The sequence below is a fragment of the Dinoponera quadriceps genome, unplaced genomic scaffold, assembly GCF_001313825.1.
Source record: "Dinoponera quadriceps isolate SergipeBrazil2010 unplaced genomic scaffold, ASM131382v1 scaffold3415, whole genome shotgun sequence".
Lineage (NCBI taxonomy): Eukaryota > Metazoa > Arthropoda > Insecta > Hymenoptera > Formicidae > Dinoponera > Dinoponera quadriceps.
The window spans coordinates 114901-129749 of NW_014557477.1; the positions used below are offsets into that span (position 1 = coordinate 114901).

At 34.5% G+C, this 14849-nt stretch overlaps 1 protein-coding gene across 1 annotated transcript in view; it reads right to left on the reverse strand.

Moving 5' to 3' along the window:
- LOC106749151 (semaphorin-1A-like) overlaps positions 1 to 14849 on the reverse strand; it is a 429541-nt gene that overhangs the window by 55030 nt on the left and 359662 nt on the right. The window contains exon 5 of the mRNA XM_014628311.1: positions 13337 to 13507. Within this exon, the coding sequence (XP_014483797.1) occupies positions 13337 to 13507 (171 nt within the window). The remainder of the gene's footprint in view (positions 1 to 13336; positions 13508 to 14849) is intronic.

The window sequence follows — 14849 nt, forward strand, 5'->3', positions numbered from 1 at the left end:
ATTGTCGTCCGTTCGCGATGTTGACGGGCGTCCTGCGCGGGCCTCGTCTGCGACCTCCGCCCGACCATCTCGAAACATCTTGTGCCATCTGTTCGACTGCGACCTGGAAAGGCAATCATCTCCGAAGGCTTCCTGAAGCATTTCAAATGTTTTCAGCGGCGTCTTCTTAAGCTTCACACAAAACTGTATCGCATAGCGTTGCTTTAACGTTTTCTCCATGGTACCTTCGACGCGACCACTACGCAGAAGTTCTCGGAACAAGCCGTCCTATTCCTCCAAGCGCATGAAGGCAATTGAGCGACATACCGCTAGAAAGCTACGGGTTTCCCCCACCGTCTCCAACCGATCCGACCGCTCAGGGACGTATACTCGCGTCACAAAAAAATTCGACGCATTACTTTCCGGACAAACCCTGTAACTTTACTGTTATTTGGAAAAAAAACTTCCGTGGGAGTTGTCGATGTCCTCGTGAGAAAATTAAACAGAGCTGGCTGAAATTATCTTGTCTCGTAATACATTTTTAAAAATGTGTTCCTCGAACATACTTATTAATACGTTTATCCTCAAGATTGTTAAGAGAAAATAGATCAGATATTTCGTAGATGACACAGATGCATTTATACTGTGCTGGAATTCATAGAAAATTCAGCTACATGATGGACAATACACGCGATATCGAAAAATAGCTCCGTTGGTGAAATTGCAAATATTCTTTTTTATTGCATCGAGACAATGTGAAATATATACGCGAGCGCTTAGAAACGTCAAAATCAAAATGCTCGTAACATATGTACCGGCTGTAACAGCTGATATATGGGAGCGATGTGTTTCTATATCTGTATACACCATGAAAAAAATATCGAAGGAGATCTGTTGTATAGCGTCGCAGTATTGCCAGTGAAAAAAATAGACGATAGATATCTACTGTTGGGAGCATACGCTTGTTCTATCCGTTTTCCGAACTTACCGTATTCGAAAAGGTGAATGCGATTAATTCAAGCCTAATTAAGCGGTTGAGAAAATATACTTACAAAAAGTGGCGAGTCCAAGATTCGTCCACAATAACGAATGGACGCAAAAACTCGGGTTGCAATTAAACATCGGCAAACATTGCGTTGAAATGTCCATTCGAGTATGTTTTTGGTCGTTAGTCAACAATCGCGGTATCCATCGCGCAGACAGCTTTTTCATATTCAATCTTTCGTGCAGGATATTGCGTATACATTCAGCTGAAATGTCTTCAGCCTCAGCAATCTCGCGCACATGCATTCAGCTTGTCTTTCATTGCGATATCATGAATTTTCTCAATGATTTCCTTCGTGGTGATCTCAGTTGGGCGTCCGGCGCGATTTATCCTTAATGCATGTACGACTACGTTTAAATTTATTTATCCAGAAACAAACAATCTTCAACGCTAATGCAGAGTGCCCATGAATTTCATTCAACTCAGTTTTGATCTGCGCGGTAGTTAACTTCTTCAAATAAAAATGTTTTATGACCGTACGGAACTCATTTTTTCCCATTATTGCAAATGTGCAAATGATCGATTTAGATGGTTATTAAACATTAACTACATTGTCGCATTTGGCTGAAATTTTGACAGAGATCACTTGAAGAATAATACTTGCCAGCAGTGATGTCATCATATGAATAGTAACGCCATCTCATGGACACAATTGATATGTTTTCAGTTCCGTATATTAGGCGAAGCGGTTATACATCGACAAAACTTTAAAAATATCTGCGTATGTGCGATATATATGGGAGAAGTACGACGAGGGAGCAGTTGGTAGAAAGTGGGAGGTTACATGTATGGAAAATAGACATGAATATTCACTTGGCCGAGTGCCAAAAATTGTGTAAGACAGTAACACAAAATATGAGAAGAACGTGGGAAACTTCGAATATGCATTCATCGATATGGGAGCAAATTTAAATAAATGAACAACTTCGTCACGTCGCAAAAAAAACAACGTTGAAAATGTGCGAAATACGGCAGGACGATGCATATTTTGACGTTATCGACTCTATATATTTTATCATACGTAGCCAGCACAGTATGATTACTAATTAATCCGTATTTCATTAAGCGTTGGATTTCCTTCGTACAAAACTTCTTAAAAATTGGTCCTACGACATTTGTATCTATGCGAAGAAAGCATTTTAAATCGTAAAACCTACTTTCAATAGAATTGCGGATATATAGAGTGTCCGGAAAGTTTTGACGAACGCTCGTTTGCTATGTTATTTTGCTTTCCGAAATCAATTGTTGTTCATTATTGCTAGAAAATTCTAAGAAATAAAACATTTTTCTTATATGCTTGAGGCTATCTTTCTTTATATATGTCTACAGAGTCTGACTTACTATTTTCCGTGCACTCATTTGTTCAGACAGATTAATTAACTACTCATTAACTATTTCGAATCTCGCAAAATGGTAGATTTTCCTATTCATTTCAACCCATTTCTATCTGCCGCTTCGTCAAAACTTTCCGGACATCTTATATATATAAAGAAAAAAGTATTTATATACGAAATGTCCATCCATCGTGAATATTTTGAATAACTTTCGGAGATATGAAAGTACCTATGAGAAAAATAAAGAAGAAAAGTAAAGAAATAATATTTGTCTTCTCGACTATAGCTGGTTAAAAACTTCTTTCGATGACATCGCAGAATAATTTCTTAAAAATTCACTGTTTGCAAAAATGAATAAGAAAATATCGAAATAAAGAAGAAAAATATTGAGAGTGGTTGAGCGAAATTTAAATTGTGAAACGTGAAATTAGATGTATGGGAGAGTGAGTTTTTAAACTGAGTACACTCTATAAAAATGTCTCTCCCTCTTCCCTTCTCTCTCCCCCTCTCTCTCTTTCTTTCTCTCTCTCTCTCTCTATCTATTTATCTTTCTCTTTTAGATGTTTTCACATACATGCAATCCAGTTGCAATTTAAAGTTCAATGTAATTCCGCAGATTTTTATATACTGCCTTTATTTATTTTAACATTGATCCATAAAATACTTTCTGCATCTTATTGACAATCTAACAGATATTAGCGCAATACTATAGACTGTATATGCGAGCAATTATTACACATTAAAATAATTGCTTACTCAATAATATCGGTAAAATAGTAATTTCATATTTCACTTAATGCTGCATTGTTCACAAGTCCGAGTACGCTTGTTCCTTTCTCGAGAAATACTTGATTTCGCAGTAACTTATCAGTTTGGAATCAGATATCTGTTGACTTGAAATTAGAATCCGATTAAAACTGAAGTCTGTTTAAAATTAATTATCATACTTATTCAAGCTTAATTCTCAAAGTTTGGCTTGTCGGAGAGCTTCTTAATTTTTTTTTTAAATTGCCTGTGAAATTTTTGCACTTATTAAATTCTGCGTCGAATTTTCAACAATGAAAGACTAATAATCTTGTATAAAATCGCCGTTAAAATGTAAAATACGATAGCCGCGGAATATTGCATATTTGTTTGCGAGATTCTATTTTCTGAGGAAGAGAACTCGCTCACACAGGAACAAACGCTAATACTAATTGCGTATTTGTCAATATGCTGTGAACACATGTGTTTATTTTAAAAATATGCTTAATGAAATATCTATGACGAAATGAGAAATGTAAAGTTCCGCGTGGGATGACATATCATTTTCTCGCATATCGAGCGAGAAGTATCTCGGATAACTTGGCTGCGACCTTATCTACGGCACATCGCCGACATGAAAATACATGCGATGTCGTGGTCCTTGATGACGAGGAAGTAGCTTATCGTAGCGTACGTGCGCAACGGCAGGAACGAAGCGAATATAACATGCGATAGTGCGGTGCTGCCCGATTTTTCGCACGAATGTACATCGCCGCGTGCTTGCACCAACGACACCGTGGAGGACGCGGGAAACGAGAAGATACAAGAGAGGATGAAGAAGCGCCATGATACAAGAAAATGTAGAATGTAAATGCTGCATCAACCTACAGGTAATTTAGCGACTGCATGTTAAGTTTCAGGTACGAGATATTATCGCGCAAGACAAAAGACCAATTCGGTGAAACGAAGGAACAGAATTTCGGAGAGCTGTCGAGAAGATCTTGTAACCTTTTGTTTTATTGTACCGTGTGAACGGCAAAGAAATCTCTGGCAAAGTGCAAAGTTGTTAAAATACATATTATAAATAAAAGCAAATCTGTTTTGAGAGAAATAGTTTGCCAACATAAATAAATATGTAAATGAATCCAAATATTGTGTTCTTATACATTTTGTGTATATTTCTCGACGGAAAGTATTTATTGGAGAGCACCGGAAAAAAATTCGACTAATGTAATGTGAGAATGTGAGAACAATAAAGAGAAAGAAGAAGACAGAGGAGGAGGAGGGGGGAATGTGTATAAAAGAGAGCAGCCCTGCGGTCAGTTTGCACTTTTTCATGGATTTCTCCGTTTGCCGTTTCCACTCCTCTCGTTACATAGCATTTAGGCTCTTTTCGGAGATACAAGAAGCTTGATCTCAAAGATGATATTAACTGGAAATCGTATGGCGAATGTTATCCCGCGCATTGTTCATCGTTTAAATTGGTATTATTATTATTATTGTTGTTGTTGTTATCAGTATATTGTTGTGTCCGCGCTTCAGGACAAATCGATGTTTATCGATATTGTCGGTACTGATCACTGAAGATGTCTTGGAAAAGTGAAAAGCATGTTCTTGTGACAACAGAAAAACAACAGCAGACGAGCGCAGTGAGTCGCACACAGGCTGCCGAGCCGAGTTGACGTGTAGCGGACGTATTTCATTACATATCGCAATATTACGTTATATTTCTTGTCCTCTTTTATTAAATGTTCTTAGCTTTTAAACCGTGTCCTAATATTTATTTGCACAAATAAGAAAAAGTTAGAGCGCGTCGCGGTTAATAAATAAATTCCGGGCATGAGAGTGAGCGCAACAATATTATAAATTTTACATTCTAAATAGTGAACAACACTTGCCAAATCCCTATATTATTTCTACTTAATATCATCCCTGAGATCGAGCGTCTTACGTCTCCAAGAAGAGCCTAAACGCTATGAAACGAGAGAATAGTGAAGATGGCAGTCGGCGAAATCCATAGAAAAGTGCAAAATAGCCGGAGGCCTAAGAAAGAGAACTAAACCGATAATATGGAACAAATGAATTCCGGCGGAACACAAAGACAAATGCAAAGGCAAGAGCGTAGCGAAGGAAACGAGAGAAATTTTAAAGGACTGTCATGGAAATGGATGCTTTGGGAATAGAATATTAAAAGTAGTTAAAGAGAGAGAGAGAGAGAGAAAGAGAGAAGAGGGGCGTTCCACAGAGGACAGGATGTGGCGGAGGGACCGCGAAGGTACTAGTCAAAAATGAGACGGAAGGAATAATATAGCGCAGGAAGAAGATAGACCAAAAAGAGACGACTTTCTCGCATTCGGAAGCCATATCAAGCCGCGTGACTCGAATGAAAATCATGGGTCGAATTTTCTTGGCTGGACGTGAGAACTAAGCGTTTCGTGAAGAAGGAAATGACACTTTAGACCCGTTCCGCTTCGTGCTCTACCCGCGCAGGTCGGCTAGATTACGCTGAAAGCTATCGTTTTTATTATTCTCAAATATTATTCTCAAAGTTTGACGTTTAAGAGATCTTCTTTCGATGTTCCTTTCGATAACAGCAATATCTTTATTCATGTTCTTTGACATGATCTTTGGCACGAGAGGCAAATATCTTCGTTAATAAAGTATGATGTTAATTATGGTATTAATTACGGTCTCAAATGGTTATGCTATTTGTAATAGAAGTGATACATTTATCTATCTAATGTCATCAGATATCATTTTTTTTAATTTTTCCAAAATTTTCACGACAAAAAGTGGTATTTATACACATTGTAAATTGTACATATTTTATTTGCTATATAATATTGTTTATTAAAGATCGATATGTTAGTATGAAGACAGAGATATGCGGTAGCACAAATATCTTGATTATTCAAAATTTTCAAAGAATATATGACATTGTTAACGAACATTTTCAAAGAATATATGACATTGTTAACGAACAAATTCATGCTATATTAATATTATTTCAGATAGATATTTTTGCAGAACTTTTTTCGAAACATTTTCGTGAAGATTTGTGTAAAACGTTCCCAAATGGTTTTACGTCATGTGAAAAATTATCAGCTGGCAGCAGTATGATTTTTGAACTTTTGATCCATTTTTCGTCATATCGCGATTTTGCGATTTAATTGCCGTACAATAGAATGTCACAAAATGGGACGAATAAAGTTGAAAATTCATTCTATTAGATTGTGATATTAATTTTACGCGATTTTACGTTAAAACCGTGGCAAGTATGGATCTCTGTCAGAAGTAAAAATTGAGTTTTCTATCAAATATACAAGCGTCAATTAGATATGCTCTGTTGCATCAAAGATTCATGTCGCTGCGGGTAGATGCAAGAAGGTTGCCGGTTAAAACTAGAAAAATGTCACAGCGTTGTCGCATGGAAAAAAGGAGTTGATAGTGCCGACGAATTTTTTGTTGGCGCGATGAATTTTTCTTGCGGATGCGCAAATAGCAAATTCCTTTACGGCAATTTTATCTCTGTTGCTACATGAAATTACTTTCGCTTTGTCAGCTAAATGTATTCGTAAAGCCAATCCAATTATTCGCAATTTATAATATACAGAGTGTCCGGATCTTTCGTACATCTGCTGTGTACAGATGAAAGGAGTTAAATTGATAGAAAAGATAGACACCATTATACAAAATTCGCAACAGATAACGAGGAATTAATTATTTTGTCTGAGCTATTGAGTGCACAAGAAACGGTAGGTCAAACATATAGAAAAAAAATGTTCTACCGACGCGTGATCGTAATTAACTCCTCATTAATCCTCATATATATATATATAATCAATTTATATTTATATTTTGCTCTATCCATAGCTTACAATATTATTGTATTTATTGAGACATGGTTAACAAAGAGCATTTCGTCATCTGAACTGGGTTTCAATGATTGTGACATATTTAGATGCGATAGGAATAGTAATATGAGTTTCTCTTACAGAGACAGAGGTATCCTTATTGCTGTTAAGAAAAGTGTAGCATGTTTTCAATTACAATTCAAATTCTAGGTCGAGCATATCTTCCTGCAGGTTAATATTGAAAATGAAACATTTCTTCTATGTGCTGTTTATATTCCGCCGCGATCTCTTTCTTCTTTATTAATTGATCATTGACATACTGTCCTCTTTCCGTCAGTACACTCTAATAATAGGAGATTATAATCTTCCTCATGTTAACTGGTACTCAGTCTCCTTTGACATTATTGCTCTATTTTTGTACGATGTTTCTACTTTCAGTATGCGATCTTCTATATCTTACATACCTGAGTGTTGTAATTATAATAATCTGTCTCAGTATAATAATAATAATGTCCCTACAATAACAGGGTTATGTTAGACTTAGATATTTTCTGACACTCCCGTATATAACCTTTTTACGTCTTTCGATATGATTCTTCCACTTGATTTACATCATCAACCGTTGACATTTAGAATTTCTGTTCTTCAGTTTGAAACTTGTTTTTGTAAATCTACTCGCTATTATTTTAAAGATGGAGATTATAATTCGATCTGTTATTATCTTAATAATATAATTAAGTAATTAATAGTATAAATAAATAGTATAACTGGGATAATTCCTTATTTTATATATCAGTTAATAATTCCATTAATTTTTTTTATGAACATCTTTATAATGCGATAAAGCAAAATTTGTAACGTTTCAAATGATAAATATTAATAAAAGCTCTTTCCCATGCTAGTTCTACAATGGCTTACGTCAATTAAGTAGGAGTAAAAAATAACACATCGTGTTTGGAAGAAAACTAATTTATATTAAGATTATCTTACTTTCTCTGACTTACGTCTCAAATGCAAGCTCATGGCAGATATTAATTATTTGTCATATATTAGTTTTCTGTGGAGCAAGGTATATCGAATGATAAGTTAAGTTTTTCTGGGACTTCGTAAACTCAAAAAGATGTAGCAAGGTATTTTCTCTGTTTCCTTGTTTGCGCTCTGATATAGAATCTGCAGTTAGCTATCAGTCAATGGTCAATCTTTTCTCAATCTGTACATATCTAATAATTTTCCATCATTTGTAAATAATGATGATAATTTTTTGCTCTTAGACATTTCAATCGAATTTGTGGATTTTAATGTTATTAACATAAATAAAGGACCAGATGATGATTGTATACCCTCTTTATTCTTTAAACTATATCAATTTATAATCTCGCGGTTTTCATATGTATATGTTTATCAATTTAAGAAAGTACAACACGAACTTCTTAAATTTGCCAGTTTTCGTCTTGAATGAGTTATGGATAGATTTGATTACAACTATTCGACTATAATAAACATTCTTAACCTTCCATCTTTGGAAATGTGCAGACAGATTACAGATGCCTTTTTTTACAAAATAATATTGGGTTAAATTAATTCTCCTGAGCTTCTTCCAATTTTAAAATACGTTCAAAAATTTTTTGAAAGGTTTTTCTATTCTTTTGTCCATCTTTTTTCGGTCCAATTTGTCACAAAGTGATAAATATCTATCAAATCCTATCACGAAAATGCATAATTTTGCACGTAGCATTTTGCATTCATGTGATATCTTTACGAGGTCATTTATGTCTTTTAAGCGTTCGGCTTCCTCTGCATTATTGCATTAATCTTTGCTTTGCAAACATTATTACATTAAATTTATAATCTTGATTATATAGATTATTTTAATTTAGTAGATTATAAGATTATATCGATTTAATTTAATCTAATTATTACTTTATCACTTAATTTTATGGTTTTTTCCCTTTTATATAATTCGTATAATTAAATTTTTTTCTTGTATGTATACATTGATATATGCATATATATATATATTCATTTTATTTGTAATGGGTATTTCTATGTATAAATAAATAAATAAATATTATTGACATGTCAATTGCCATTGTGGCCATCTGTATCATCACTGCTATATGGGTGCTTTCCATTTAGTAACACAAGTCGACACAAGCAATATTTTATTTTTATTCCATATTCAATGAATAACAAAGATATTTAGAATGATGCTTGTATCGACTTGTGTTACCAAATAGAAAGCATCCAATATTATATAAAATGTAAATACGATTGTATGTAACAAACATGCATAATCAACAGAGGGGGAAACGATGAAACGAGAACTAACAAATATATGTACCGTGAATCATATTTATTTATAGTATCGTTGATGATTCAAATTTTAGTCGAATATTGAAATAATTAATCGAAGTCAGCGTGGCAGTCGATGTGTTAATGTTTCCATATTCAAAATTAACTTTCTCGGGACGCAAGCCCGATGGGAAAATGTTTTATTGTATATTTTCCACTGATTTCTATTTTGTTGTACTTGGAACCACGATGCATGACGTACAGTGATTCGCGATAATGACGAAAAATTCGTTGGAACAACAAAATTTCCCACAAAGCGAATTTTGCGTCGTTTTTTCCACCTATCTTATACCGTATTGATCGTGGCAATTGTAAATAACATGCGATTTTGTTCTGTCGCGTCGTTGATGTCCGCATTGAAATTTATTTCGGTGAAGTTTTCGACCTTTCTTCTCTCCCTCTCTTTTCCTCTCTCTCTCTCTCTCTCTCTCTTTCTCTCCCTCTCTCTTTCTTTCTCTCTCTCTCTCTCTCTCTTTTCTCTCCCCCTCTCTCTTTCTCCTTCTTTCTTTAAAGGTTTCAGTGACGTAAATCTTGCATGTTTACTGAGAACTTCCGGTGAAAAGCGCAGACCTACTTTGCGTATAATTTATTTCCCGCAGTGTACGCGGTTGCAACGGATGAGTTTTTAATGGCGCGTAACACGGAAATAAAATTGGCCGCTTTCGTGGACATGGAAATTAGATCTCGCGTGAGGCGACGACAGGCGCATTAGTTTTCCATCACGGATCAAAAGAAATTACGCTAAATAAATTTCCTCGGTCTCAACGGAACGATAAAGTATCGTGATATCCTTAGAAGACGCCGCTTCTCGACGACTCGTCGATATGTCTCCTCGAGATTTTGGAGGCTTTACGAACTGATTACTCGGGAAGATCTCGGCTGCACATTCAAATCTCGTGCCACACATCACTGCCACTCGTATATACGATAGCTCGATTGCCGCACTTGTTTTCGAATTTTAACATTACTAGTTCGCTTCCTCCCCACCGTATTCAGCATTAGAAAAGTAACCAGTTCCGAATTTGGCTTATTTTGCACAGATATGTCTTAAGCGGAGCATTGAACGGTTACATTTGTATTAGAAGTAGGTAAATCTGTTCTTCAGAGACAGATATAATTTCCTTAATAAACATATTAGAAAAAATAAATAAGAAAATTCGTACTTGGGAGCAGATTTGTTGACACTTTATTTTCGATTAATTTTTTTCATTACATTGAGTCGTATTTTAAAGTTAATTCTCCTCTCTCCTTAATCAATTTTAACGCATGTCCAAATACTGTCCGAAAGCTCCGCTTTTTTGTCCGCTTTTTATCGGTCCAATTTTTCACATGGTGACAAATACTGTTACTTTTAAAGCTTTTACTTTTTAAGCTACAAAAATATCAATAATGCTTAAGCAATCTTTTTTACGCGTACGTACTTTTATAAATATTTTAAAAATCTATATAATCTAAAATGTTGGATATAATAAAATATTGTTATAACATTTGTCTTTCACTGCTTTCAAGGTACATGAAAAGCAGTTTTTGTATCAAGCTGTAACTGGCAATGAAAAGTGGATATATTATGATAACGCTAAACGGAAAAAATCATGGGTGGATCCAGGACAACCATTAATATCAACATCAAAACATATTCATGGAAACAAAATTATCTTTCTATATTTGGTGGGATTATAAAGATGTGTTGTGTATCACGAGTTGCTCAAACCAATATGAAACAATTACAGTTCATCGCTATTCACAACAATTATACAAATTGAAATAAACATTGGATAACAAACAACTTCCAATCGCGAATAAAAGACATAAGATGATTCTTTTGTATGGCAACGCCACATGTTGCTAAAAGACAAGTTATTGGAATTGGAATTTGGATGGGAAGTCTCACTTCATCCCGCGTATTCAGATATTGCAGCATATAATTATTATTTGTTCTGATTGATATAACATACGTTGCAAAATACACACTTTCGAAACTTTGAAGAAATAAAAAAATTTATCAATGAATAAATTACTTTTAAAGAAGAATTTCTTTTTTTACCGTGGGATCCACTTATTGCCAGAAAAATGAGAAAAGATTGTAGTAAGCGTTCGAAATATTTTGACTGAAATACAATGTATCATATTTTTTAAAATAAATGCTTTATTTAAGTCAAAAAAACCTTCTGATACATGGATAAATATTAAAGAATTTATTTATTTTCCCTTTTTATAGAGCAACAATTTGTGCGTAATAAGCACTATCCAAGTAGACACATCTAGATATAGATATTCTCTTATCTCGCTTTTATGTCAGTTACCGGGTCTTTGTGTACCGGTACGGGCAATAAAACAGTTTCGGACACGCTGTATATATACGCACATATTTTATTTTTTTTATTATTATTTTTTAAAGGTATTATTTTAGCACAATATTAGTGCAACTGAGCACAACTTAGAAAGAGAAGAGAGAGATAACTTAGAAGAAAATTGCAAAAACCGAAAAATGGAGGGTTGACAAAAAATTGTTTTCTTTAATTTTTTTCATATAGAAAGTTTATAATTTTAGTATGATATAGCACCAGCCTAACATAAATCAACATAACTGTCAAAATAAGTTAACTCGAAAAGTGAGGGGTTAACTTCGTTCAGGCCATAATTCATAAGTAACGCCTTATGAAGTACAATTACCAGTTGTCAGCGGTTCATGATATTTCGTAACTAGATATAAAGGTACCGTTATGTCCGACAATGTATGCACGACGAAAGTGTAATGCAATTTGAAAGCCATGCGTCGGAATTGCATGAAACTTTCAGGATATGTTAGCAATACCGTTACGGATATAACGATGCCATTGCGGTAACCCTGAGGCGTCTCATTCCCCTATATATTGTATAAACACGTAGAGTTAAGTGCGGTTTACCAATTGCGCGGTTGAATGCCGTTACGTTTTCACGTTTCTCCGAGAAAATTAACCGAAATCAAAGTCGATTGTTCGCTTGTTCTTTTTCATTAATACGCCAATATTAACGCGCTCGCGATTTTTTAATAACGATTACAAGTGCTTCGTATTTTATTCAATGTGATTTACCAATGAGTTACCAAAATTAGCAATTATTTATTCTATATTTTGAAAAAATGAAGTACATTCCACATTAAAATAAATCATTAATATTGTTAATAATAAAAATTCATTATTGTATGAAAGAAAAAACAAATGTTTGCCAATTATAATTGAAATAGAGAAAATAAATTAAGGCACAAATTGAAGATGTAAGTCTTAGAAGAAGGATTCAAAGTTTTATATTCTTTTGATCAGTAACTCAGGTCAATTCTTATGAACACTGGTATCTGAAGTGAGTCAAACCGTGATTTATTTTGACTATTCTATTATATATTTTCATTGTAATAAGCATATGTACAACCGAGAAACGTACATCACATTTTCTAAAAATAAAAAGAACAATATAAAAGAAGTCAATAAAAGTCATTTTTTAAAGTTATTTGAGATCGAGATATTAATCATGATTAAAATTGCTGAAAATTTAGTCAATATGATGTCAATTTGTTCTCTTTGGGCACTTACATAATTAAATTTTCTAACTGCAACTATATCGAATTATGACGTAAAGAACAAAACATCCCGTGCGTTTTTTTGCATCATACGTCGAAATAAATGACTTATTCACGTACCGTCATTCAAGTCCGATAATGTACAATGGTAAAATATACTATAAACTAAATATCGATCAACCGCCACAAGGTTCATTTTCGTTGGAGTTATGGAACAAATGTAGATTGAATTATGTTGCCATATGCTAACGTGGAACAACGAAATGAAGAGTTTTTCGTATATCTCACCAATATTCATATTCTGACACGAATGTCGGTGTATGAAAAAATCAATTTGTGGTCAACAGACGTACACATATACAGTGCAGGAAAGTGTTCGTCCGATTTCTCGCTTCTAACGTTGATATAGCTATAATTAAGGTGCAGCAACCTTGAGAAGCAAGCCTGTATGCTTTAGTGCTTACGAGCTTACCTTGATCGTGAATTGCCTGCAAAGCGGCTTGTAGGCGTTCGTGCCGCAAACGAGGAAGCGATCGGGACCCTGCCTGCCAAATACTCGCAAGTAGTTCTGGCACTCATCGTTGTTACGGCCCTTCAAGTTACAAAGCTCGAGATGCGACTGGGTGCTGGACCACAGCAATCTCTGAAACAGGCAAGATTGAGCAAACATTAGTAACTCTGGTTTCCTCGGTAGACTCCATATCGTGTACGCTATAAAGTGCACGAGTTTGTACAGTAAAATCCGATTAGAGGTCGACCGAAGATTAATGTCCCTATATGAAAATTTCGACGGTTCTTAATCTCCTTACCTCCGATAAAGAGGGAGAGTAAGCGAGAGAGGGAAAACGTATTGATTCGTAGTGCCATTACTGTAACGTGCTTGTCCTCTTGTGCGCACAAAGGACTCGGCTTAATCATTTTTTTTTTTATTCGCCTTAATGCATATGAATTATTGCTCTGTTTCAATAAGGATCTGTAATCGAATCCGCGAATAATAATAATAACAACAATAACAATAATAATAATATAAAGTTGCTTTAACGTTAAGAGATCGTCTGAAATAGAACTTATATCGTTCGCTAACATGAGTCGTACGATAAGGTGAACTATGACGCAACATTGAATATTTTCTCAAATTGTCATCATATCGATGAAAAACGACGATAGTGATAGATAGATGAAATATCATCGTGGAAAACGGTGAAATTTTTACCCGATAATAACCCACTCCTGATAATAATGACGGTGTACTCGTCTACGCTTGTGTTCTTTCTCTTCTTTTGTATTGCTTGTGTTCCTTGTGTTCGTTCCCTCCTTTTGCGAATGCACGCATTATTATTCAGATCAACGATACGTAACCTGCCTTATTATTATTCTTTACATTGAGATGCATCGACGAATAACGATCAGACCTACACTAAGTGAGCCACATTTTCCGACTTCGATCTACATTGTTTGGGTTGGTTTAAACGTGCATCAAAATTGTGTCTTCTTAATCCTGCACAAGTACTACGAGTACCTTTTCTACCTTAAAACGTTTCGTAAACTACAAATATCCAAAAAACACAAAGGGCTATTTGATCCGAAAAATCAGATTTTCGAGTAACGTTATTGAAGAGTATATATATTGTTCCATTTTCGTTAACCGTCTACTTTTTATTCAGCTATTAAGAAATGACAGAAATGAATTCTATTTTAATAGGTTAAAAATGGTGCGAAAATGAAACCTTTTAATGGAAAACCCTAAATAATGTTATCCTCATCATATCGATATATTAAGTATTCTCGTTATGTTAAATCCGATCGTATCAGTAGTTACAAGGATTACCTTATTTTTAATCTTCATCTTTTATTTGTATTATTCCGATAACGCTGATTTATAAAATTCCATTTGGTATTAAACTATACTTCCTATTGTGTTTTGTAAATTAAACTGTTTCATATTTTAAATATTATATTTTTCGCAATGATTTTTCTCACCAATT